The sequence below is a fragment of the Cetorhinus maximus genome, chromosome 9, assembly GCF_964194155.1.
Source record: "Cetorhinus maximus chromosome 9, sCetMax3.hap1.1, whole genome shotgun sequence".
NCBI lineage: Eukaryota > Metazoa > Chordata > Chondrichthyes > Lamniformes > Cetorhinidae > Cetorhinus > Cetorhinus maximus.
In genome coordinates, this window is record NC_135887.1 from 106,473,830 (window position 1) to 106,497,458 (window position 23,629).

The 23,629-nt window shown below is 42.4% G+C and overlaps 1 protein-coding gene across 5 annotated transcripts in view; it reads right to left on the reverse strand.

Annotated features, from left to right (window-relative positions):
• The window catches only part of sox6 (SRY-box transcription factor 6), a 710,993-nt gene that overhangs the window by 147,710 nt on the left and 539,654 nt on the right, over positions 1–23,629 (reverse strand). For 3 of the 5 annotated variants that reach the window (XM_078549279.1, XM_078549274.1, XM_078549278.1), the window contains one exon: positions 13,580–13,700. In XM_078549279.1, the coding sequence (XP_078405405.1) occupies positions 13,580–13,700 (121 nt within the window). Of the gene's footprint in view, positions 1–13,579; positions 13,704–23,629 lie in introns of all 5 variants that reach the window. The other 2 variants (XM_078549275.1, XM_078549276.1) reach the window with 1 other exon arrangement.

Below are 23,629 nucleotides of genomic sequence, written 5' to 3' on the forward strand. Positions count from 1 at the left end.
TTTTCCTCTTAGGACAATTTAAATGATAAAACAACAATATAAAATGATCAGCCAGGTTTGTTAGTTTGAATGTTTTATTTTTACAAATATTCATTTAAATCAGCATAAAGCACCATGAGTGATACAATGTGACATAGTGTATGTGGTTTTATTTTTGTGGGGTGGGGGGAGGGGTTGGTGGCAGGTAGGGAAGGAAAGGGGAAACTCAACAGATACTGTTTTACATGTAGTGAAATATTTTTTCAGGTCAAACTCATTAAAATCATAATTTGAAAATTGCCTGCAGCAGCACTTAACAGCTATTGGTGCTACTGCATTTAAAAACAGCTGAATTCTTGCAGTTGTTGGCCTTGCCTGTCATGGCGCACTCTTACATACCACACCCTTTTGTGTTTAGGGACTCACCTGAGGCTGGAATGTTTCCTTCAGCTGCTCAGATGTGTTATTTTTATTTCTAATTAAAGAGGGTTAATTGTAAAACAAATTGTAACTGCAGTTGCCTGGCGCATATTCAATTTTAATAAAATTATGGTTTGCATTTAAGTGATTTTGCATTGTGATTTGTTATTTTTCACCAGATCATGAAATACATTGTACTGTAAGGAGAGGGAAGGTAAAAGGACCTTATCATATGCTCCAAGCAGTCAATGTACAGAGACATCTGTGTTTCCCACATGATCATGTTGGGCCATGAAAATCTTTCAATTTTCAAGTACAGAAGAAAGCTTTAAATAAAGAATTTTTTTACTCCTTTATTGCCACTGATTTTATTCCCTCTTCTCTTGAAGATGCTGGTGTATGGTTCCAAGAGTTCTGGGTGTCTGCTGCGACCTCATCACCTAAATGTTCATTTTCATTCCACCAGCTTAGACAATAGCTGTAGGCAAGCTATTATATTGTGGAGGGCATTATTGCCACACCGGATACTATGCTCATCCAACATCCTCTCACACATCCCTTTAAGTATGGGTTCACTGAATCACAATTAAGAGTGGGAATCCTGGCTGAGTTTCTCCTTAGTTCAGTAGCACCGAGGCTAATTGTAGCATTCCTATTGTTGTTTTAGGAACATAGGAAGAAGATTAAAGCATTCAATTCATTGAGCCTGCTCCATCGTTCTTACTTACTTCGGCTGATATCAGCTGTTTCAGCACAGACTGAGGACTGGACTGTACGGCTCAGCTTCTGTAAATGGTCCATGCATTTACCAGCCAAACCACTAACAAAATGCATTGCTTTTTCTCTTTTAATAATTACTTCTAAAGATTGTTTGTTTGCTTTTAACTCACCTTCCACTCTGTCACTCCTTGGCATGGAGTCAATGGACATGTTGTAGCAATCTTTTTCAAATTTGTTCTTTGGATTAAGAATGCTTGCGTGAGGAACAATTTCTATTTAATTTATTTGAAGAACACTAAGCGTGTTCTAACAAGCTTCCATACTTCTGCTCCCTCATCGTGAAACACCATTGCCAGCATTTTCGGGATACACAATAGAGTGTTACACATGAGTGTCTTATCACTTGCTGCTGCACCATTACCCATTTTTAAGATAGACTATATATATATATATATATATGATAGGATACATGTCTGTAAAAACCCTCACAACCAGTTAGTTAACCTCACAGCTAGTTAGTCAAGGCACAGATGAGATAATGTTTAGAGGTGAGACCCTTGATTAGAATACAATAAATGATCTAAACATTAACCCAACCAGATGCTATTCGGCTTACTGTACATTTCCAGCATTTTCTATCTTTGTACAGTTTTCCAGGATTCTCACTTCGACTTTTATATCTGCATTTAGTAGCTTGAGATTTACTTCCAGGCCATTGACCTGCTAATTTTTCCCAGCCGCGCAGCAGTGCGATTCAGTGTCTGCAATATGGACAGACTATTTGATGGTTTTATTACATCCTCAGCACATTAGGAGCATTGAGATCCATTTGCTCCAGTCAGTGACACACATTGAGGGAAATTTTAACCTAATTTTCCTGGTGGAAAACAGGTGGATTTGGGTCAGCCATTTGTTATACAACGTCACTGCCCTCTCCAATTTTGCACTCCATTAAAGTTAATGGAATACAAAGTTGGGCAGGGTATTTAAAGGGTTTCCTGCTGATGGATAAGTCATCTCATTGAGTTGCTTTGGTTGCCATGTGTTGATTCATTTGTAAGCTTGGATGTGCCACTTTGCTTTAAAACTTTGCATTCTCTACATTAAACTCAACAAACATATATATAATGCCGCTGTTATCCTGTTCAAAAATGATTCCAACAGCAAATAAATATTCCTTAAGTTTCATCTATTGATCACTCTATCCTTCTTGACTACCTTTTTTCCACAGGCCAACAGAACAGCTCATCTGCTGTCTAGTTTCACTCCCACCGGTTACATCAGCAGCATTACATTGTCTCAGATGCTTTCTTTGCCCATGTCCATGCAGTCACCTGGTATGTGTCCTTGACTCCCCCTTCATTATTTACATGCCACCCCCTCATTAACATTATCCGGAAGCATAGATGCAGCTTCCTTGTGGACATGAAGGGCATTCAGTTTGACCATCCACCTCCTCAATTGCCACTATCCAATATTAAGAACTGGTGTCCAGAGGTGTGGAACCTTAATTCCAACTCAGTGTCCTCCCAACATCCAGTCAGTCACTGAGACCACTTAGTTTCACCTCCAAAGCTTAGCCACTTCTGCCCTACCTATCTCCTTCGGCCAATGGAATCTTAATCCATGCCCTTATTACCATGAAACTTGATTTCTCCTACCAGCTTTGCCGATCTTCGCCTCTTTAGCCTCCATAAACTACGAGTCACTCAGAACATTGCATGTCGACTTCACGCGTAGCCTATGGCCCACATACCCAGTGTTTGCGAGCCACCACTGGTGCTCTTGTGTCCAAGAGAATCAATTTCAAGATCCCTTTCCTCACTTTAAATCCCTTTGCTCTTTGAAGTGGATTGAATTTTGTCAAATACAATGTGCCAATGATGCAAAGAGTGAAGTAGAGATCTCATGTAAAAAGAATCATCATTGAGGAATGTTTTATTTTTTGAAAAGAGTAAGCTCCCTGTTGAAGCCTAAGAAAACTCAGCAAATTCTTAACTATGCCATGTCATGTACCAGTGGCATTCTTGTATTTCTGTTTCATGAATTATGCCATTGCATTAGATGTTTTAGATCAAGGGGGGAGTAAAGAGATGGAGGATAAGAAAGCAAAGGAGGAAATAATAATGGAAAGAAAAATGGAAGAACAAACCTCGAAAGAGTAGAAAAGATTCTCAAAAATGTAGGGCAGAAAAAGTGGAGGAAAGAAACAGCCAGTGAATAAAGGAATGATCAGAAGAATAGAGAAAAGGATGGAGGACAGAAAGATAAGAGAAGAAATACATGAAAAGAGTTTTGGAAGAAAGAGTGAAAAAGAAAAATTAAGATTTGTGAGAAACAGATTCAAGGTTTCAAGTCCTGAAGGAGAGTCATATGGACTCAAAACGTTAACTCTGTTTTTCTCTCTCCACAGATGCTACCAGACCTGCTGAGCTTTTCCAGCATTTTCTGTTTTTATTTCAGGTTTCCAGCATCCGCAGTATTTTGCTTTTGTTTTAAGGTTTGTGAGAATTTGTCCAGGCCATTGTGCTTCACAAAGTTGAAGTACTACATGCAGAATAGTCTGTTCTTTCAAACTAATTGGAAGTATTTATGTTTCACAATTTGGAGGATTTAAATCTTCCGAATCTCCAGCAGTCTGTGGATAATCACAATAGAAAAACCACTACTTCATCAAATGAGCTGTTAACCACCAGCGGGACTTCAGAATAATAAGTTTCTCAGCAGGTTTTATAAAGTAAAACCAGTTGCTTCATACTTCGTTAATATTCTCAAGTTTTGGTATTCGCCCCTGTCAAAAAATAATTTTAAAAATCAGGCACTCACATGATTCAGATCTGAATGTTGTTGCCTTAATAATGTGCCTGCGTCCTTAAAGTACTTGCCCACAAAGTGGTTTAACATCAAGTGACATGCCAAACCAGAGATGAAAATAATTAAGACATGGAAAAAAATGTTGTAGAGAAGTAAACATGCTGTAGGAAAGACAGAATACTGATTGCAGCAACACTGGAGCAGCACAGATTGGTTGTGGTTGGTTGTGTTCACACACCGTGGGCCAGAGCTTCCAAGGAATGGCCATCACAGTCGGATTGTCACTATGCTCCTTATTACTTAGTCGGGAGCTGCACATTTCTCACCTGACCTTCTAACTCAAGTCTGCTAAGAAGTGTGCAGCTTACCTGCTCCTGGGACTCTTCTGTGCAGTGGGGCAGCATTGGGGCAAGTGAAGCCACGCCCCCTTTATACGGCACTAGCTGCTGTAAGTTTACAAGTCCCAGCCACTTTAAGAAGCCAGGGAGAAGGTAAGTACGTAAGATAAGTTGGTAAGATGAGGATGGGCGGAGGGGGGGTAGGATAGGGTGGGTCACGGGGGTCGGATGGATCAGTGGTTGGGGGGGGGGTCAGTCGGGGGCATAGTCGCAGGTGGTGGGGGGGGGGGGTGTGGTCGAGGGTCTTCATGCTGCTCAGCCCAGCACGATGAATGATCTTGTTGTTTGTGATATTGTGCTGCCATCAAATTGTCATGATAGACCTCAGGTGTCATTGCTGGGAGTGTTCCAGTGCTTTGATGTTGTACCTATAGCAGACACAGGATTCTACACCATACAGCAGGGTGATAAGGACAATGGCCTGGTAGAGTTTGATTTTAGCTTAATGCCATGTTGCTTCCAGACATGATAATGGAGATCTTTCTCAATACTGGCATCTCTAGACAGCACACTATCAAGGTATGAGACTTCCTCTTTAACCTTGAGACTGGTACCATCAACAGTGAGGTCTGGTGTTTTATAGCGTGTGCCTGGTGCTGGCTGAAACATAAGCTCGGTCTTCAGGACACTGATTTGGGGACCAAAGTTTTTGGCAGCACTCGAGAATTTGTTTGCCATTGTCTAGATCTCTTCCTTGTTGTGGGCAGCTAGGGCACAGTCATTTGCATACAGAAGCTTTCTGATTCCAGCCTCTGCGACCTTGATAATGGCACACAGACTGGAGAGAGTGAACAGCTTCCCTGAATGAAACCTAATTTTAATACCTGCAGGCATATCTCTCATGACTTCCTTAAGCATTACAGCAAAGAAGAGTTTGAAGAGTTAGAGAGCCATGATGCTTCCTTACTTTATGACTGCTGAACAGACCACCACCCGATCTGCACCAAGCTGAGTCTAAAGGTACAGCCGAAACATTGTAAATCAACTTGCCAGGCACAGCCAACACTAGGGGTGGGATTTTCCACACCCGCCCATCGCCGGGATCTTCCGGTCCCGCCGCAAGTCTATGGACTTCTGGCTGGGGGGGCCGCCTCGCCCGTGGCAGGTCCCGCCCGCGACGGGGCCAGAAAATCCCGGCCCAGATGTCAAACTCCTCAAGAACACTATTATCGACATTGCCTAGTTCAGTATAAAGCATAAACCTAGTCTTGACTCATCCTGGTCTGTATTGTATAAAGATTGATGCAGAAACAGGCCATTTGGCCCAATTGGTTTGTGTTGGTGCTTATCCTCAAAATGAGTAGTCAAGCCTATTCCAATATCCCCATATTCTCCTTTCCTTCAATCACCTGATTATTAAATATTGACATCGTCCTTGTTTTAATCACTGACTCTGGTAGTGTATTCCACAACCTTCCAACACCGCAGAAATGTTTCTCCTGCTCTCATTCCTCAATCTCTTATAGCTATGTTCCCTTATCTGGACCCCTCAATCACTGGAAACAGCAGTCTCCATGTACTCTGTCCAATGCCATCATAATTTGGATTGCCTCATACCAGGCTGCATTCTAGTGAATCTGGGCTACGCCCTCTCTATTGTCTCAGTGTTTCTCCTATAGATTGAGTTCAAAACTACAAACAGTAATCCAACTGTGGTCTTATGGATCAGCGGTTCTCAAAGTGTGCTCCGTGGACCACAGGTGGTCCGCAAGGGTCCTCCAAGTTGACTGTGGGCTGGTCCAAAATGCATGTCATTGATATGCAACGCCACCTCTGAGACCATACAAGAGAACAGGCCAGAACCTTCATCCCCACCACTCATGTGACATCACACAACCAGACCGGTTCCCACATGCATGGCATGTGCTGTCCTAAGCCCGGGCAACAACAATGTAGCTTAATAAGTAAGATTTTATGTTACTGATTATTTAGTTTGATTAGTATTTATGTGAGATAGGTATTAGTAACTCAGAAGATTATTATGATAATTTTATAACATTTATTAGAATGTTTCAAATAAACATGTTCCCTTGTAGTATTCATGTTTATTATATGAAAATGTTTATACTTTTGTTTCTGGCATGAATAAATAATTTACTTATGATATTTAATTTTTAAAAATTATTGCATGTAAATTTATTACATTTTGTAGTGAAAAAGCAGTGAAATATTTATCACTTTCATAAGTTCTCATAAATTTTTGTGTGTTTTTTGCACTGGCAAGAAAAAGTGGGGTGGGTTACAACCAGTAGGGGTCTTTGTGGGGTCTTTTGCCTGCCGAGTGGTCCGTGGACAAAATAAGCTTTGAGAGCCACTGTTACAGATTTGCCATTACATTGACTTTTATATTCTATATCTTTTGTCATAAACCTAGTGTTTAAGGAGCTATTTTATGTCCTTATCACCTTGAGGTGTGAACCTAAATCCCCAAAATCTTCTACTTGTACACACGTCATACGCTCATTCCCTTATCAAAGCATTGTTATTACTTTTATATACCACTTTTAATTTTTAAACAAAAATGTACCACCTCAAACTTAATGGTATCCAATTCTATTTGCCACTTTTTTTGCCCATTCCACAATCTTATCAATAACCTCTCTCAGAATCTTTACAGTGCAGAAGGAGGCCATTCAGCCCATCGAGTCTGCACTGGCTCACTGAAAGAGCATTCTAAATAATCCCACTACCTTGCCTTATCCCTGTAACCTTGCACATGCTTTCTTTTGAGATAGCAATCCAATTCGCTTTTTTTCAATAATTTATGTAGATTCTTCTTTCCCCACCTATTTCCATTATTTTTAAATCTAAAACTAAAACCTTTAGTCTTTCCACCCCACCCCCACTAGAGCTGTACTTTGAATATCCTGTCTTCCATTCTTAATTAGCACTTTTCTCAGACAAATACCACCACCTTCAACACCTCTTTGACCCTTATGTCTGTGACATCTTTTGATTATCTGCTCATCTCCACAATCACCACACCACACCCTCAATGTGTCTCTCCCCCCCCACCCCCCACCCCCCACCCACCACCCACCTTAAACCAATTTATATTTCTCCCTTCTTCTAACTATGCTCCAGTTCTGCCGAAGGGCCATGAAGGCTCGATACGTTAACTGATTTCTTCTCTGCTGATGCTGCCAGACCTGCTGAGTTTTTCCAGGTAATTCTGTTTTTGTTTTGGATTTCCAGCATCCGCAGTAGCTTTTAGCTTTTTGTTTATCGCTTTTGAATAACTTGATCAAACCTGCCTCCACCACCCTTTCAAGAAGTTTGTTCCAGAATCCAACCAACCTCTGGGTGAAAAAATTTTTCCTCACATTGCTTCTACTCTTTTTGACTATTATTTTGAATCTGTGCCCTCTAGTTCTTGATGTACTCTTGAGTGGAACAGTTTCTCGCTACTTATGTACATATACACCAAGGTCTCTTTGTTCCTGCACCTCCTTTAAAGTTTTTCCCTTTGTTTTATACTGTCACTCCACATTCTTCCTGCCAAAATGAATCACCTCACACTTCTCTGCATTGAACTTCATCTGCCATTTGTCCGCCCAATCCACCAATATGTCTATATTCTTTTGAAGTTCAAGATGATCCTCATCACAGTTGACAATGCTTCCAATCTTCATATCATTCAAAAATTTTGAAATCATGCCCTGAACAGCACAGTCTAGGTCATAACTATATATCAAGAAGAGCAAGGGTCCCAACATTGACCCTGGGGGAACTCTACTACAGACCTTCCTCCAATCTGAAAAACAACCATTTATCACTACTCTTCGTTTCCTGTCACTCAGGCAATTTCTTATCCAAGTGCCTACTTTCCCTTTTATTCCATGAGCTAGAATTTTGGTCACAAGTCTGTTGTGTGGCACTGTATCAAATGCCTTTTGAAAATCCATATACACCACATCAGCAACATTGCCCTTACCAATCTTCTCTGTTACCTCCTCAAAAAACTCCAGCAATTAGTTAACCATGATTTTCCCTTAATGAATCCATGCTGGCTTTCCATAATTATCCTGCACCTGTCTAAGTGACTATTGATTTTGTCCCGAACTATAGTTTTCAGAAGTTTCCCTACCATTTAAGTCAAACTGACTGGTCTGTAGTTGCCGGAATTATCCTTGCACCCCTTTTTGAACAAGGGTGTAACATTCACAATTCTCCAGTCCTCCGGCACCATCCCTGTGTCTAAGGAAGGCTGGAAGATTATCACCAGTGCCTCTGAAATTTCCACTCTCACCTCCCTCAGTATCCTTGCATGCATCTGACCTGGTCCTGATACCTTATCAATTTTAAGTAAAGATAGCCTTTCTGATACCTCCTCCTTCTCAACTGTAAATTCCTCGAGTGTACCAGTTACCTCCTCCCTCACCTCGTCCTGGGTAGCATCCACTTCCTTTGTAAAGACGGATGCAAAGTACTCGTTTAATATCTCCGCTACTTCTCCTGCCTCCACATCCTCTTTAATCCCTAATTGGCCCTACCCTTTCTTTTACCAGCCTTTTATTACTTATATGCTTATAGAGAACATTGGGATTCTCTTTTATGTTAGCTGCTGGTCTCTTTTTATGCTCTCTCCTTACTTTTCTGATTAGTTTTTTCACTTCCCCTCTGCCTGATTTTCCATTGTATTTTCTACCTGACATCTGTCATATGCGCACTTCTTCCTTTTCATCTTCACCTCAATTTGTCTCATCATCCAGGGTGTTCTTGATTTATTTGTCCTACCTTTCCCCTTCAAGGGAACATACCTTGACATTGCCTGCAATACTATCTCTTTGAAGGTAGCCCATTGTTCAGCCACTGTCTTTTCTGCCAACTTAGTTCAACAATGGTTTACTAATTGTGCAATCAGCAGACCTGATGTTTATTTTCAGTTAAATGAATCTTCTAGTGCATTCTTAAAAAATAGTTGCATAACAGACACAAAACAACATCTACTCTGACACAGAATCAGCATTGGGCTTTGCCAAATCCCACTTCAAATTCAGGTCGCATATAATTTTGAAGGCTAATTATACTACAATAGTTTTCATTTATATAGTTCCTTTAACATAGAAAACATTCAAAGGTGCTTCACAGAAGCATAATCAAAGAAAAAATGATGAGCAAAAGGAGATAACAGATGAAATGATTCAATGATTGATCAAAAAGGCATATTCTAAAGAGGGTCTTAAAGGAAGAGAGGAATGCGGAGAGGCAGAGATGCTTAGAAAAGGACTTGCCATGCATGAGGTCTAGACAGCTGAAAGCATGGCAGCCATTGGGGGATCAGAGGGAGTGTGGAAAGCACACGATCTGGGTTGGAGTAACACAGAGTTCTCACAGGGTTCTGGAGCTCGAACAGGTTAAAAGATAGGATACTAAAACAGAAGGATGAGAATGTTCAAATAGGGATATTGGGGAACTGGGAGCTAATGAAGATAAGCAAGCACAGGGGTGATGGGTGAGTGGGATCCTGTGGGATAAGGTATTGGCAGCAGAGATTTCACAGAATCACAGAATCTTTACAGTGCAGGAGGAGCTCATTTGGCCCATTGAGTCTGCACTGGCTCTCTGAAGGAGCATTCCACCCAGTCCCGCTCCCCTGACTTATCCCCGTAAACAGAAACAGATTTGGAGATCTACACTTTAGGAGTAGCACGATGTTACATCAGGAGATACTACACCTATTTAACTTTTGATATTGCTCAGTAAATTATATACAGAGCAATTCACGAGTAGGAAAAACTCTTCAAATTTCTGCATCTTTTGAAATCAGAACGAGTACCATTGTTTTGTATGCAGTGTCAGCTGTTTGTTCGCCACCATTTCCGAGCCACTATCAGGAATTTTTTTTTTCAAAGGATCATAAAATGCTTCCAGCACAGGAGTCCATCTGCCTTGTGATGTCCATGCGGGCACTCTGCTAGAGCAACTCAGTTAGTCACACTCCCCCTGCCCTTTCCCCACAGTCCTGCAATTTTTTCTGTTCAAGTGTTTATCCAATTCTCATATACAAGCCTCCATTGTATCTACCTCCAGGTGGTGCATTCTAGATTTTAGCTCTCAATGTTTCAAAGTTTTCCCTCATTTCGCAGTTGGTTCTTTTGTCATTCATCTTATATCAGTGTCTTCTGGTTCTCAACCCTTCCACCAATGGGAACAGTTTCTCCCTGTTTACTCTGTCTAGATGCCTCATGATTTTGAACACCTCCATCAAATCTCCTCTCAACCTTCTCTTCTCTATGGAGAACAATGCAAATTTCTCCAGTCTATCCACGTAACTAACATCCCTCATCCCTGGAACCATTCCCATAAATGTTTTTGCAACCTCTCTAAAACTTCACGGGTTGAATTTTTCCATCAGCGAGAAGGGGGCAGGGCCCGCTCGCTGATGCAAAAATGACGCAGGATGATGTCAGGGGGAAGCCCCAACGTCATCCCGCCCCATTTAAATCTTCAGGAAGGTGGGGGGACAGCGAAATCAGCTGCAGGCCCGCCAACCTGTCAATGGCCAATTGAGGCCATTGACAGGGTAATTAAAACAATTAAAGGACCTGCCCGTCCAACCTTAAGGTTGGTGGGCAGGCTAGGAGCCCCGGCGGGCTTCTGAAAAAACATGAAACCTCATCCACCAGTGGGATGAGGTTTCATGTCGGTTTTAAAAAAGTTTATTGAAGTTTTTGTGAAATTTATTAACATGTCCCATCTCGTGTGACATTGTCACATGAGGAGGACATGTTAATGATTTTTTTATTTTTGAAGTTTGAAAACCTTTCAGTGATCTCCCTGAGGTAGCACTTTGCCTCAGGGAATTGTGCACTCTTTCGTGCGCATGCGTGAAAGAGCGCACTCTCGCATTTGAGGAATCCCCCCCCGCCCGCGCTTCCCACCGGGCGTCACGCTGGGTGGGCCTTAATTGGCCCGCCCACTTAAAGTGGCGGTGGGGCCCACTTCTCCGGCGGGGATTGGCTCCCCGCCCGCCAGAGATTGGGTCGGGCCCGCCCGCCCGACAGGCAAAAAATTCAGCCCCATATCTTTCTTAAAGTGCCCAGAATTGGACACAATACTCCAGTTGAGGCTGAACTATAATTTTATAAAGGTTCAGCATACTCTCCTTGCTTCTGTACTCCTTGTTCCTATTTATAAAACCCAAAATCCCATATGCTTTTTTAATCCTTTCTCATGTAGCCCTGTCACTCTCAATGATTTATGCACATATACCCCTCTCTTCCTGCACTCCTTTAGAATTGGACCCTTTACTTTATATTGCCTCTTCTCATTCTTCCTACCAAAATGTACACTTCATCTGCCATGTGTCCACCCATTCTACCAGTCTGTTTATGTCCTCTTAAAATTTATCACTATTCTTCTCACGGTTCACAATAGTTTTGTGTCATCTACAAATTTTGAAATTGTGCCCTGCATCCCCAAGTCCAGGTCATTAACCTACATCAAGAAAAGCAGCGGGCCTAGTATGGATGCCTGTGGAACTACACAGTATACCTTCCTCCAGACTGAAAAACAGCCATTAACCACTACCCTCCTTTTCCTGTCACCCAGTCAACTTTGTATCCATGCTATTACTGTCCCTTTTATTCCCTGGGCTTCAACTTTCCTAGCAAGTCAATTATGTGGCACTCTATCAAATGCTTTTTGCAAGTCCATATACACCGCATAACTGTCATCAACCAGCTCAGTTATCTCATCAAAATATTCAGACATCTCATCAAAACATTCAATCAAATTAAACATGATTTGCCTTTAACAAATCCATGCTGGTTACCCTAATTAATCCATACTTGTCAAAGTGACTGATCATTTTCTCCTGGATTATCGTTTCTGAAATCTTTCCCAGTACTGAGATTAAACTGGTTGGCCAATAGTTGCTGGGTTTATCTTTACACCCTTTTTTTTTGAACAAGTATGTAACATTTGCAATTCTCCAATCCTCTGGCACCACCCTCCTATCTGGGGAGAGCTAGACTAATACCTGGAATACTAGATTAATACCTGGAATGGGTGGGTTGTCTCAGGAAAGGTTGGACAGGCTAGGCTTGTATCCGCTGGAGTTTAGACGAGTAAGAGGCGACATGATTGATACATATAAGATTCTGAGGGGTCTTGACAGGATGGATGTGGAAAGGATGTTTCCTCTTGTGGGAAAATCTAGAACTAGGGATCACAGTTTAAAAATAAGAGGTTGCTCAGTTAAGACAGGGATGAGGAGAAATGTTTTTGTCTCAGAGGCTCATGACTCGGTGGAACTCTTTTCCTTAAAAGGTGGTGGAAGCAGAATCATTGAATATTTTCAAGGCAGAGGTAGATAGATTCTTGAGAAGCATAGGGGTGAAATGTTATCGTGGGTAGGAAGAACGTGGAGTCGAGGTTACAATCAGATCAGACATGATCTTATTAAATGGTAGAGCAGGCTCGAGAGGTCCAAGTGGCCTACTCCTGCTCCTAATTCGTATGTTCGTGTGTATTTGGAAGACTATAGCCAGTACCTCAGCAATTTCCTCCCTTATTTCCCTTAGCATTCCAGGATGCATTCTATTTAGTCCTGCTGACTTATACTTTGATGGGTCAAAGGGACCTGATGGAGCTCCTAAAGTTCACATTGTGCGAGTCACGTTTATGGCACAAGCAGTCCCCCAAACAGACCTGTTTGGAAGGCCAGTTTCCTTCTTGGAGTACTGGCTGCTCAGTATTGACTCAAGCCAGGGCTAAGGAAAGTCCTAACCTGGGAATTGGCCCCCTCTACTCATCTGCCCTCTGAGGTAGGGGGCCATGTTTGGGCCCCGTCTGCCCCAAATAGGCCCCTTGGAAATTTGAAACACAGGCCGAGCCCAGCCTTATTCAGGTCACAGCCTTAATTCAAAGATCTTTCACTGCACTTCCAGCAGACTTGTGAGAGAGCACCAAAAACAACCATGCAGCCAAGTTTAGTGAGAAAATGGTTCATTAGGAAAGGATTATGTGTGATAGCCTAACATCACTCCTGGCATAGGGTCACATTTAAATAACTCAATGGAACAATACTACAGGATGATTTGCCTCCCTTGGGAGAGGAGGGATAAGGAATAAGGGGAGAAAATAAAACAGGAAACAAAATGTGCTGTTTTCAAGTTCTATAATAAAATAATTTCCCATACCAGATAAGCCATCAACATTTTGTGCAATTTTTTTTTTAAACAACTGTCCAATAAAATTATTTTATTTTCATGATGCTAAGGAATTCATTGTTAAAAGCTTACCTGGTTTGTATGTTATCCCTGGGGGAAAAAGGAATCCCTGCTGGGCTGCGGCAGCCGCTGCCAATGTCCGTTGGTCGTGTGGAAAAATTGGGATCATGAGTGGAGGCATGTGACCCTGAACCTGCTAAAGACAACAAGAGCTCTGATCACACACAGAACAAATGCATTTTGACAAGGATTATATAGCAGTGATAGTGTACGTGTGCTCACAGACTCTCACAATGGTCTCCCTTAACCTATTAATCTCTACCAATTTCACATCATCACATCAAAGGCCCTCAGGCTACATTGTTTTCCTTTTTGTGTCAGGAGTAGAGGATTCTTGTTGAGGCATTTTGTCTTCCATTTCCTGAGGTAAAATTTCCCATACTTGCATTCATCAGAACACCTCTGTACAAACAGTGAATAGACAGCGTTTCATAAACTATTTAAATCCTAGTTCCCTGTTAGCACACTGCATGTTCACTGGGGATTGGCTTTTCCTGGTGAGTTTAGAAACTGTTCACGGTTTGATGGATAGATTCTCTACTGGTAGAAGGATTCTCAGAAACAGGCAAAGTGATCTCAACATGTCGAGCCAAGGTAAAGACACAGGTGTCTCTTCAAACAAATGGCTGCCAAGAGTCATAAATGTATTCAGTTTGTGCAGGTTTTTTGTTTTTAGGTCATTTTCTCCCTGCTGTTGCCGAAGTATTGACTCATGCTAGAGTATGGCCCCATGGGCATCAACTCGCTCTCTGTAACTTCCTGAAGTGCCATTTTCTTTCATGGATGCACATAGACAGCAAGTGCCAGCAGCCTATTCCATCATTAAAGGCTTCATGGCCAATCCCAATTTCTGTCATTACAAGACAGAATAGCAATCAGGAGCAGGATCCCTGATTGTTTGTCCCCTCCTTCATTAGCCTACCTCTGATGAAGCCAATGTTGGGTGTGGGCAAGCGATCAAGCATTGCTGCACAATGAACCTGGGTTCTTCCTTGTCTGTATAGTTTGGTATCACACCTAGAAACAACATCCCTCCTCCTCTGCCACCCTGCCCAGCTTCCTGCTCCCACAACTGAGCTATTGAGATTGCACTAGTTTGTGCAATTTCAGTTTACCTGGCTTTAGACCTTCACTAGGGCCAGGATTTTACTACCCCGCCATGGTGTCCCCCCCCCCCCCCCCCCCCCCCCCCACAAGACAGATGCGGCAAGCCATTTAAATCTCCATTCAGTTCAGCGGGACCGCAATATCCCACCGGGCGGGAGGGGCCATAAAATCCTGGTCTAGGTTTAATACTACATCGACTTTAACACACTCAGAATTAGAATGTCCAAAATTATAATGGATAGTGAGCTCGACAGATACTGCAATAAGGTATGTCACATACTTTGACGAGTCCAGGAATAAGTCAACCCCAATGTTAAGGTAACATCTCCATTTATCCATACTTGGGATCTGTTCTTGCGGCTATTAAATCAATGGGCATAGCGAACCTCCCAAACATAAGCACATACACACACATGTGTTAATTACAGCGATATGTGTTACACATCACTGCGTTCAGCTGCAATACAATACCATAGTAAATATTTAAGCTTACATGGATTTGGTGCTGTACAATGATGCCTCAAATATTTGGCACAAATTGTGCACAGGTATTTAAATTCATTAAAGTTATCAGGTCCTTGTCAACACATCCGGTGAATATCAATCCAGTAATTGTCATTGAAATGGACTGATAACAAGATTGCTACTGGCCTGCCTAATAGTTTCCTCATAAACCTCTGTAGATAGTATCCAAATTTCTGATACAAACATACACAATAATGTGTGCCTGCCTCTGGAATACTCATACTTAAGTCCTGCACAGGAACATTATTTCAGAGTTTATGTGCCTTAATGAGTATGAATGCCAGAAGAATAACAAGATGTATTTGAAGGTGGTGCCTCCATGTACATGACTAGCCTGGAGGTCCTCTTTCTCATTGCTTTGTAACTTCCCATTCCACCTCCTCTGTAAATTCAAAAGGCAATAAAAATTACATTTCCAAAGGTATGACAAAGCAACATTTGAAAGCAGCCTCAACTGTTTTTCTTGGACTACAAAAATACTTATTAAAAGTTATTATTATTGGTTAAATACATACCACAGATGTTATAAACAGAACATATTAGAGCCATCACTACTACGGGATAAAGATCTCCACCAGCAAGCCTGACCACAACCCCACTCATCATTTATCTGGTGATGTTTATCATATCTATCAGAGTTCTGGCTGTGACATATCTTCTACATCCCTTTGCCAAGAGTAATTATCTGAAGAAGCCAAACGCTGTGGGTGGTGAGAAAGGATCTAGGAGTTAATTCACTGAAGTGTCCTGTACAGCATCTGGTGTTCTGGCATCTTTTCTCAAAGTCTTCTTTCCTAAAACTCACCACAAATTGAGAAGTGTTCTAACAATTTGGGGTTGTCTGCATTATATGATTATAGTGCGCCATGGAACACAGCCTACTTTGAAATATTAATGTTAACAGGGACAATAAACCTGATTTTATCAAACCAACACAGATTACAGATGAGTAACAATGCAGTATCACAAGCAAGGTTGTCGGAGTCCTGCTGCATATGGATCCAATTGTATCTTGAACTAGGCTTTCACTTAATACTCATCTTATTATATCATGGATGGAATTTTGTCGAGTACATGTGCAATGATATTGTGAACGGGACAAACAATGACTGCCAGCCCAGCTACAGCCAACTTTCAGTGCAGTCAAGTATCAGCTCAGTTATATCAATGACAAGACTGCATCTATTCATTCCAGGACATTGATTCAGTTATATCCCTCAAGTGCTAATCCATTCTCAAACTCGGGCCAGTATGCACCTAAGTGGGAAGCAGCAGGCTTTTTTTCACATTTGTGGAATGGGACAGTTTCACTAAAGAAGCACTTTAATGTCAGTTTTCATACCTGGAAAAGGAGGGGGGAAACTTCTTTCTGTCTCTTAGAGCCTGAATATAATTGCAAGCATCTATTAATTAAATCCACACAACTTTCTCTTTCAAAGAGCAAATAGTTGCAAAGAATCAGAGAGATCCTTATCACCATTATGTTTATTATTGCCAGTTCCTGCTGATGTTTTGAATATTTTTCTTCAAACTGATATTATCTGTTAAGTGGGTGGAGTTACAAACCCAACAGTGCGATGAAATTCGAATTAAAGTTAGGGCAATTGTAATCATTAACCTGGGATACTTCAGTATTGACTTTGCCACAAAATAGTCTAGTTGTTTCAGACTACTGGGTTCAGTAACTCCTCTGAGTCACTTGCTTTGATGTAATCAGGATTCATACAAACAAAGGGAATTTTACAGATATTCATAACTCTTAGTGGCTGTCTGATTTTAAAAGAGTTTATAATAATAATCAGGCAGATGGCTGTGAGAAATAGGACAGAGATCAGTTTCACTGAATCTCAATTCACTTCAGTCTTTGCCTCATTTTCCGGCTTCATTTTGAGAAGCTGGAGGAAGACAGCGTCATCTTTAGGGTAGGCATATGCAAATGATACAGTGGTTACATGGTGGTATCGTTTACACCATTTTCTGTCATTTTGCAGAATGGTAGAATTTCCCAGATTCCCAGAAGTTACTGTTTGCATTCACATGGCCATGCAAGCTCCCTAGCCTAATGTCTATAACAACATTCAGCAAGAAAGGATTCCCCTCAATAGATTATTTGCAACTACCAGCACATCATGATGTCAATGAATGCGACATGCTTCATGATAAGGTATTATGCTAGGCCATCACTCTTCAGGCTGAAATTAGACATGATGAAGATACAAAACCGGTGACACCACATCGGCCACCTGTTATACACTCCACTCAGCATTCATTGTCTTCAAATGAACTGAAGATCAGATATGTTGTGTAACAGTTGGCTCCACCAGTTCTTTGCCTTTGTCCTTATCCAACTTCATTGCACTTGTGTCAGAAAAACAAGTGTCTGTGATTCTCTTGGGAGTTTAAGACTATCATCCACTTTCGTGATGGCACCTTTGCACATTCCCAGGACACCAGCAAAGCAATGATATAATTAACGTCCATTTTTCCACCAGGGTGATCTCTGAGCATCCTATTGGCAGTTGAAGGTATATGCCAAGTGTCTAGATTGATTTGGTGTGCTGCAAAGAAACCAGCTAGAGCTTCAAGGATCATGGTTGTGCACAGCATGCTGCACAATTTTACCTTACAAGAAATGAAAGTCTCATGGGCAGCAAGGGAATGAAAAAGAGAAGTAGAAACTTTGAGAAGCTTCTAGTTTCCTAGTTTTCAAAGTGAATTAAAATAGAAAAAATTGAGAGGTTTGGAAGGTTTTTAAATACTTTTTCATTACACCTCACACCATCAAATTAGGAAGAGATCCAGCCACCCTTTATTAGCTGAGGCATAGAATATAAAAGCAGGGAGGTTATGCTGGAACTATATAAAACGCTGGTTAGGCCACAGCTAGTTTATTGCGTGCAGTTCTGGAATCCGCATTATAGGAAGGATGTGATTGAACTAGAGAGAGTGCAGAGAAGATTCACCAGGATGTTGCCTGGGCTGGAGAGTTTTAGTTATGAGGAGAGATTGGATAGACTGGGGTTATTTTCCCTGGAGCAGAGGAGATTGAGGGGGGTACATGATTGAAGTGTATAAAATTGAGGAGCATAGATAGGGTAGACAGGAAGGAACTTTTCCCCTTGGTGGAGGGATCAATAACCAGGGGGCATAGATTTAAGGTAAGGGGCAGGAGGTTTAGAGGGGACGTGAGGAAGAATTTTTTCACCCAGAGGGTGGTGGGAATCGGAACTCACTGCCTGAAAGGGTGGTAGAGGCAGAAACCCTCATAACATTTAAGAAGTATTTGGATGAGCACTTGCGATGCCATGGCATACAAGGCTATGGGCCTAGTTCTAGAAAATGGGATTAGAATAGTTAGGTACTTGTTTGACCAGTGCAGACTTGATGGGCTGAAGGGCGTTTTTCTGTGCTGTAGACCTCTATGACTCTATGACCCAAATTATGACGTCCTATTTGCAGAGTTGGGTATGTACATGACATACTGATCAAATTATTATCAGGATCAAGATATCAGCAATGTACAATACAGAAACTGTCCAGCTCATTGTCTTCTCTATAAACACAAAACACTTATGCATTCAGAGCACTTACAAAATCATCAGAGACAGGTTGCATAGATTTCTAAAGGGAAGGTCGTGCTTGACTAATTTAATTGTAAAATTAAACAGAGTGTGTAGACAAAGCAAATGTGATGTATATACGGATTTTCAGAAAGTGTTTGATTAGATGTCACATAAGAGACTTGTGAGAATTTGGGCACATGGTATTAAAGGGCATGCAAAGTCTGGATAGAGTGTGGCACAGCGCAGAGGCCAGAGGTATGGGTGATATGTTTCGAAATTGCAGAATACGGATAGTACTGTGCTTCAAGAGTATGCACAGAGACCCCTTCTGGTTTTTACCTACATAAATGATCTGAAAACAGCTACAAGGGGAATTATATCAATGCTTGTTATTTTTTGTTTCCTGCATTACACCAGTGACCAGGTGGTTCTGTAGGATTTAATGCACCGAGATGGAGTTGTCCATTTTGGGGAAAAGAACAATTAAAGGAAGCATACCCTACATGTTAAATGGGGGATCAAAGAGATCTTTAAAAGGGAGAAAAGGCAATGAGGGGCAAATGGAATTCTTGAGTTTATATATAGGACATTGAATATATGACTATAGAAGTGATGTTGAATTTCTAAAATAAATTATTTAGGCCACAGTTGTGTATAATTCTGGATACCTCCTTTTAGGAGGGGATATTAATGCCACAGAAAAGGTACAGCAACGATTCACCTGAATTATATCAGAATGAGAGTTGATAGTTGTGAAGAAATACTCAGAAATGTGTTTCTTTTCACTTAAACAGAAGATAAGGGGAATCTAATATAGGTTTTCAAATTTATGAAAGGTTTTGAGAGGGTAAACAATGAAAGGTTGCTCCCACTAGTCAGTAAATCATGAACAAGGGGGGCTATAGCTTCAGGATTATCACCAGAAGTACCAAGGGAGACCTTTGAAGAATGTTTTTCACACAAAGGGTTATTAAAACATGGAATGCTCTATCACAAGTGGCTATTGAGGCAAACACTATAACCTCCTCTCAGAAGGAATTGGATACGTTTTTGAGAAAGAATATAAACAGATACAGGGAAAAGGCAAAGAATTGGAAATAGAGTTGAAAAGCTAACAGCAACTGCTGTTAGAAACAGAAACAGCTCTTATCAACGTCACAAATGACATCCTTTGTGACTGTGACAAAGATAAACTATTCTTTCTCATCCTTCTTGACCTGAATGCATTCTAAACTCTGTTGCTTGCATCCTTATTTGTCCCAAGTCTGTTCATGCTGACCTACATTGGCTTCTGGTCAAGCAATGGCTCAATTTTAAAATCCTTGTCCATGTTTTCAAGTCCCTAAACGGTTCCGCCCCTCCTTAATTCTCCTCCAACCCCACAACCCTCTGAGATCTTTATGCTCCTCTACTTCTGGCCTCTTGAGCATCCCTGATTTTAATTGCTCCACCTTTTGTGGCCATGTCTGCAGCTGCCTAGGCCCCAGCCTCTGAGATTTCCTCCCTAAACCTCCCTGCCTCTCTTTCCTCTTATTAGATGTTCCATAAAAACCTACCTCTTTGATCATCTGCCCTGATACTGCCATATGAGGCTGGGTGTCAAACTTTGCTTCATTACACTCCTATGAATTTCCTTGGGGCATGTTATAACTTTAAAGCATCTATATAAATACAAGTTGTTGTTGCAGTACAGGTGTGCTATAATATCTATTTTATATTAATTAAAGCTCTAATGCCTAATATCAGAATATTGGGCCAAGGCTTTTAAATTAGTGCAGGATCTGGTTGGCAGCCAATTGAGGGCAATTATTGATAATCTGTTCTTATACCAACTGGAATTTTTAGTCATATTGCAGGTTGGCTTGGACCACGTCCAGGCTAATGTGGTGGATTGAGGGCTGGAAGTGGCAGGGATGGTGGGGTGGGGTGGGGGGGGGGATCACATGAGGGAACCCCTGCCCCCACCCCACCCCACCCAACCAACCCATAACAGCTGCTGAGCCACATCTGCAGCCCCTGGCTGTTCCTAGGCTGGATTAACCCTCCAGGATCACGGCCAGACAGCTGTAACAACCTTCAAACAGAGAGAGAAAAACCTACCTAGCCTTCCCCCTCCCTCTCTCCACCTTCAGATTGGCAGCTCCCACCTCAGCCAGTCCTACCAATCACTAAGTGCTGGAGAGCCTCCCTTTGACCCTCCACTATTGGGAGCCCATCTGCCATTGTGACTGAATGACAATCCGTTCTCTCATCTTTGATTGGCTGCAGCTTTGAGAATCCCGGTGGGCTTGCCTAGGCCATGATTTGTGGGAGTGGATCGTGGAGCTAAAAAGCCTCATTTCTCTTTCCAGACCTCTGACTGAAAATACAACCCTTGATCTCTGTCATATCAGGCGGAATTTAGTGTCAGTGGCATGGGTCCTGCCCACCGGCTGGAGGACTGGTGGGAGCCCTGCGTCACTTTTCATGAGAGGTTCGCCACTATCCTGAGGTAAGGAGGCACTTACCAGGGCAGCTTTGTACCTCCCACTGAACTCAAATGAGTACAATATGGAAATCCCGCTGCTGGGCAATCAGAGGCCAGCAGCTCTACAGTATCGGCAGTGCCACTGGAAGCAGAGGTCACTGCTGAGATTGCACTGGGGCCTACCCAGAGGATCAGTGATGGATCCCCCGGAGACAGGTAAGAGCAGCAGGATGGGGTTCCCAGGGAGCGGGGGTGAGCCAGCAGCAAGAAAGGAGAGGGGTTGACAACACGGGCATCTTTGTGGCTTCCCAATGCCAGGTCCCTCAATTGGGCATTGAGTGCCTTTGAATTAGATGCCCCCTGCAGAAGGCCGCAGGCAAACTGGACAGGGTTTTGCTGGGTGGCCTTCCCAGTTGAATACGAGCAGTGGTGGGAAGAGGTTCCTAAGAGGTCATTTAAGGCCTCAATTGGCCTCCAGGCAGGAAGGCCACCCTCCACCATCCTTCTCACCCTGGACTTAATTGGAGGGAGAGGGGAAGGCAGCAGGATCTCCTGCACCCTCACGCTCGATCACGCAACACCCGTCCCCCCCACCCCATCTCTGAACTCACCTCTGACAGGGGTATTAAGTTCCGGCCATCAGATTCAACTTTGATCAGTGCTGTCATAAAGTGCTATATGCTGACTGATCTCTTACAGGGCCTTGAAATTCTTAATACAAAACAGAGAGAACCTGGATTCTACATAACTAAATGAGCTACTAAAATTTTGAGGTCCATTAATTTTTTAAGTTTTTATTGACAATTTAGCCTTGGCTGTAACGAGCAGCATTGTAAAGTTGCAGATGATATGAAACTTGACAAAGTAGAAGATCATCATGAGGATAGTACTAAGCTTCAGGATGAAACGGACAGGATTTTTAAAAATTCATTCATGGGATGTGGGCATCACTGGCTCGGCCAGCAATTATTGCCCATCCCTACTTGCCGTTGAGAAGGTGATGGTGAGTTGCCTGCTTAAACTGCTGCAGTCTATGTGGTGCTTTTAGGGAAGGAGTTCCAGTGTTTTGACCCAGCGACTGTGAAGGAACGGTGATATATTTTCAAGTCAGGATGGTGAGTGGCTTGAAGGCAACTTTCAGGTGGTAGTGTTCCCATCTATCTGCTGCCCTTGTCCTTCTAGATGGCAGCGGTCATAGGAAGATGCTGTCCAAGGAGCCTTGGTGAGTTGCTGCAGTGCATCTTGTACATGGTACACACTGCGGCTACTGTGCTTTGGTGGTGGATGGAGTTCATGTTTGTGGAAGGAGTGCCAATCAAGCAGGCTGCTTTGGCCTGGATGATGTCAAGCTTCTTGCATGCCGTGGAGCTGCACTCATCCATGCAAGTGGAGAGCATGTTATCACATTCCTGACCTGTGCCTTGTAGATGGTGGACAGGCTTTGGGGTATCAGGGGGTGAGTTACTCACCACAGGATTCCTAGCCTCTGATCTGCTCTTGTAACCATATATTTATATGGCCAGTCCAGTTCAGTTTCTGGTCAATGGTAACACCCAGTATGTTGATAGTGAGGGATTCAGCGATGGTAATGCTATTGAATATCAAGGAGCGATGGTTAGATTTTGTCTTGTTGGAGATGGTCATTGCCTGACACTTGTATGGCACAAATGTTACTTGCCACTTGTCAGCCAAAGCCTAGATATTGTCCAGGTCTTGCTTCAGTATCTGAGGAGTCGCGAATGGTGCTGAACATTGTGCAATCATCAGCAAACATCCCCAACACTAGTCTTATGATGGCAGGAAGGTCATTGATAAAGCAGCTGAAGGTGGTTGGGCCGAGGCCACTATCCTGAGGAACTCCTGCAGTAATATCCTGGAACTGAGATAACTGACCTCTTACAACCACCACCATCTTCCTTTGTGCTAGGTATGACTCCAGCTAGCGGAGTTTTCCCCCTGATTCCCATTGACTCCAGTTTTGCTAGGGCTACTTGATGCCACACTCGATCAAATGCTGCCTTGATGTCAAGGGCAATCACTCTCACCTCACCTCGGGAGTTCAGCTTTTTTGTCCATGTTTAAACCAAGGCTGCAATGAGGTCAGGAGCTGAGGGACCCTGGCGGAACCCAAACTAAGTGTCAGTGAGCAGGTTATTGCTAAGCATGTGCCGTATGATAGCACTGTTGATGACCCCTTTCATTACTTTACCGATGATCGAGACTAGTCTGATGGGATGGTAATTGGCTGGATTGGATTTGTCCTGCTTTTTGTGTACAGGACATGACTGGACAATTTTCCATATTGCTGGGCAGATACCAGTGTTGTAGCTGTACTGGAACTGTTTGACCACGAGCTTGGCATGTTCTGGAGCACAGGTCTTCAGTACAATTGCGGAATAT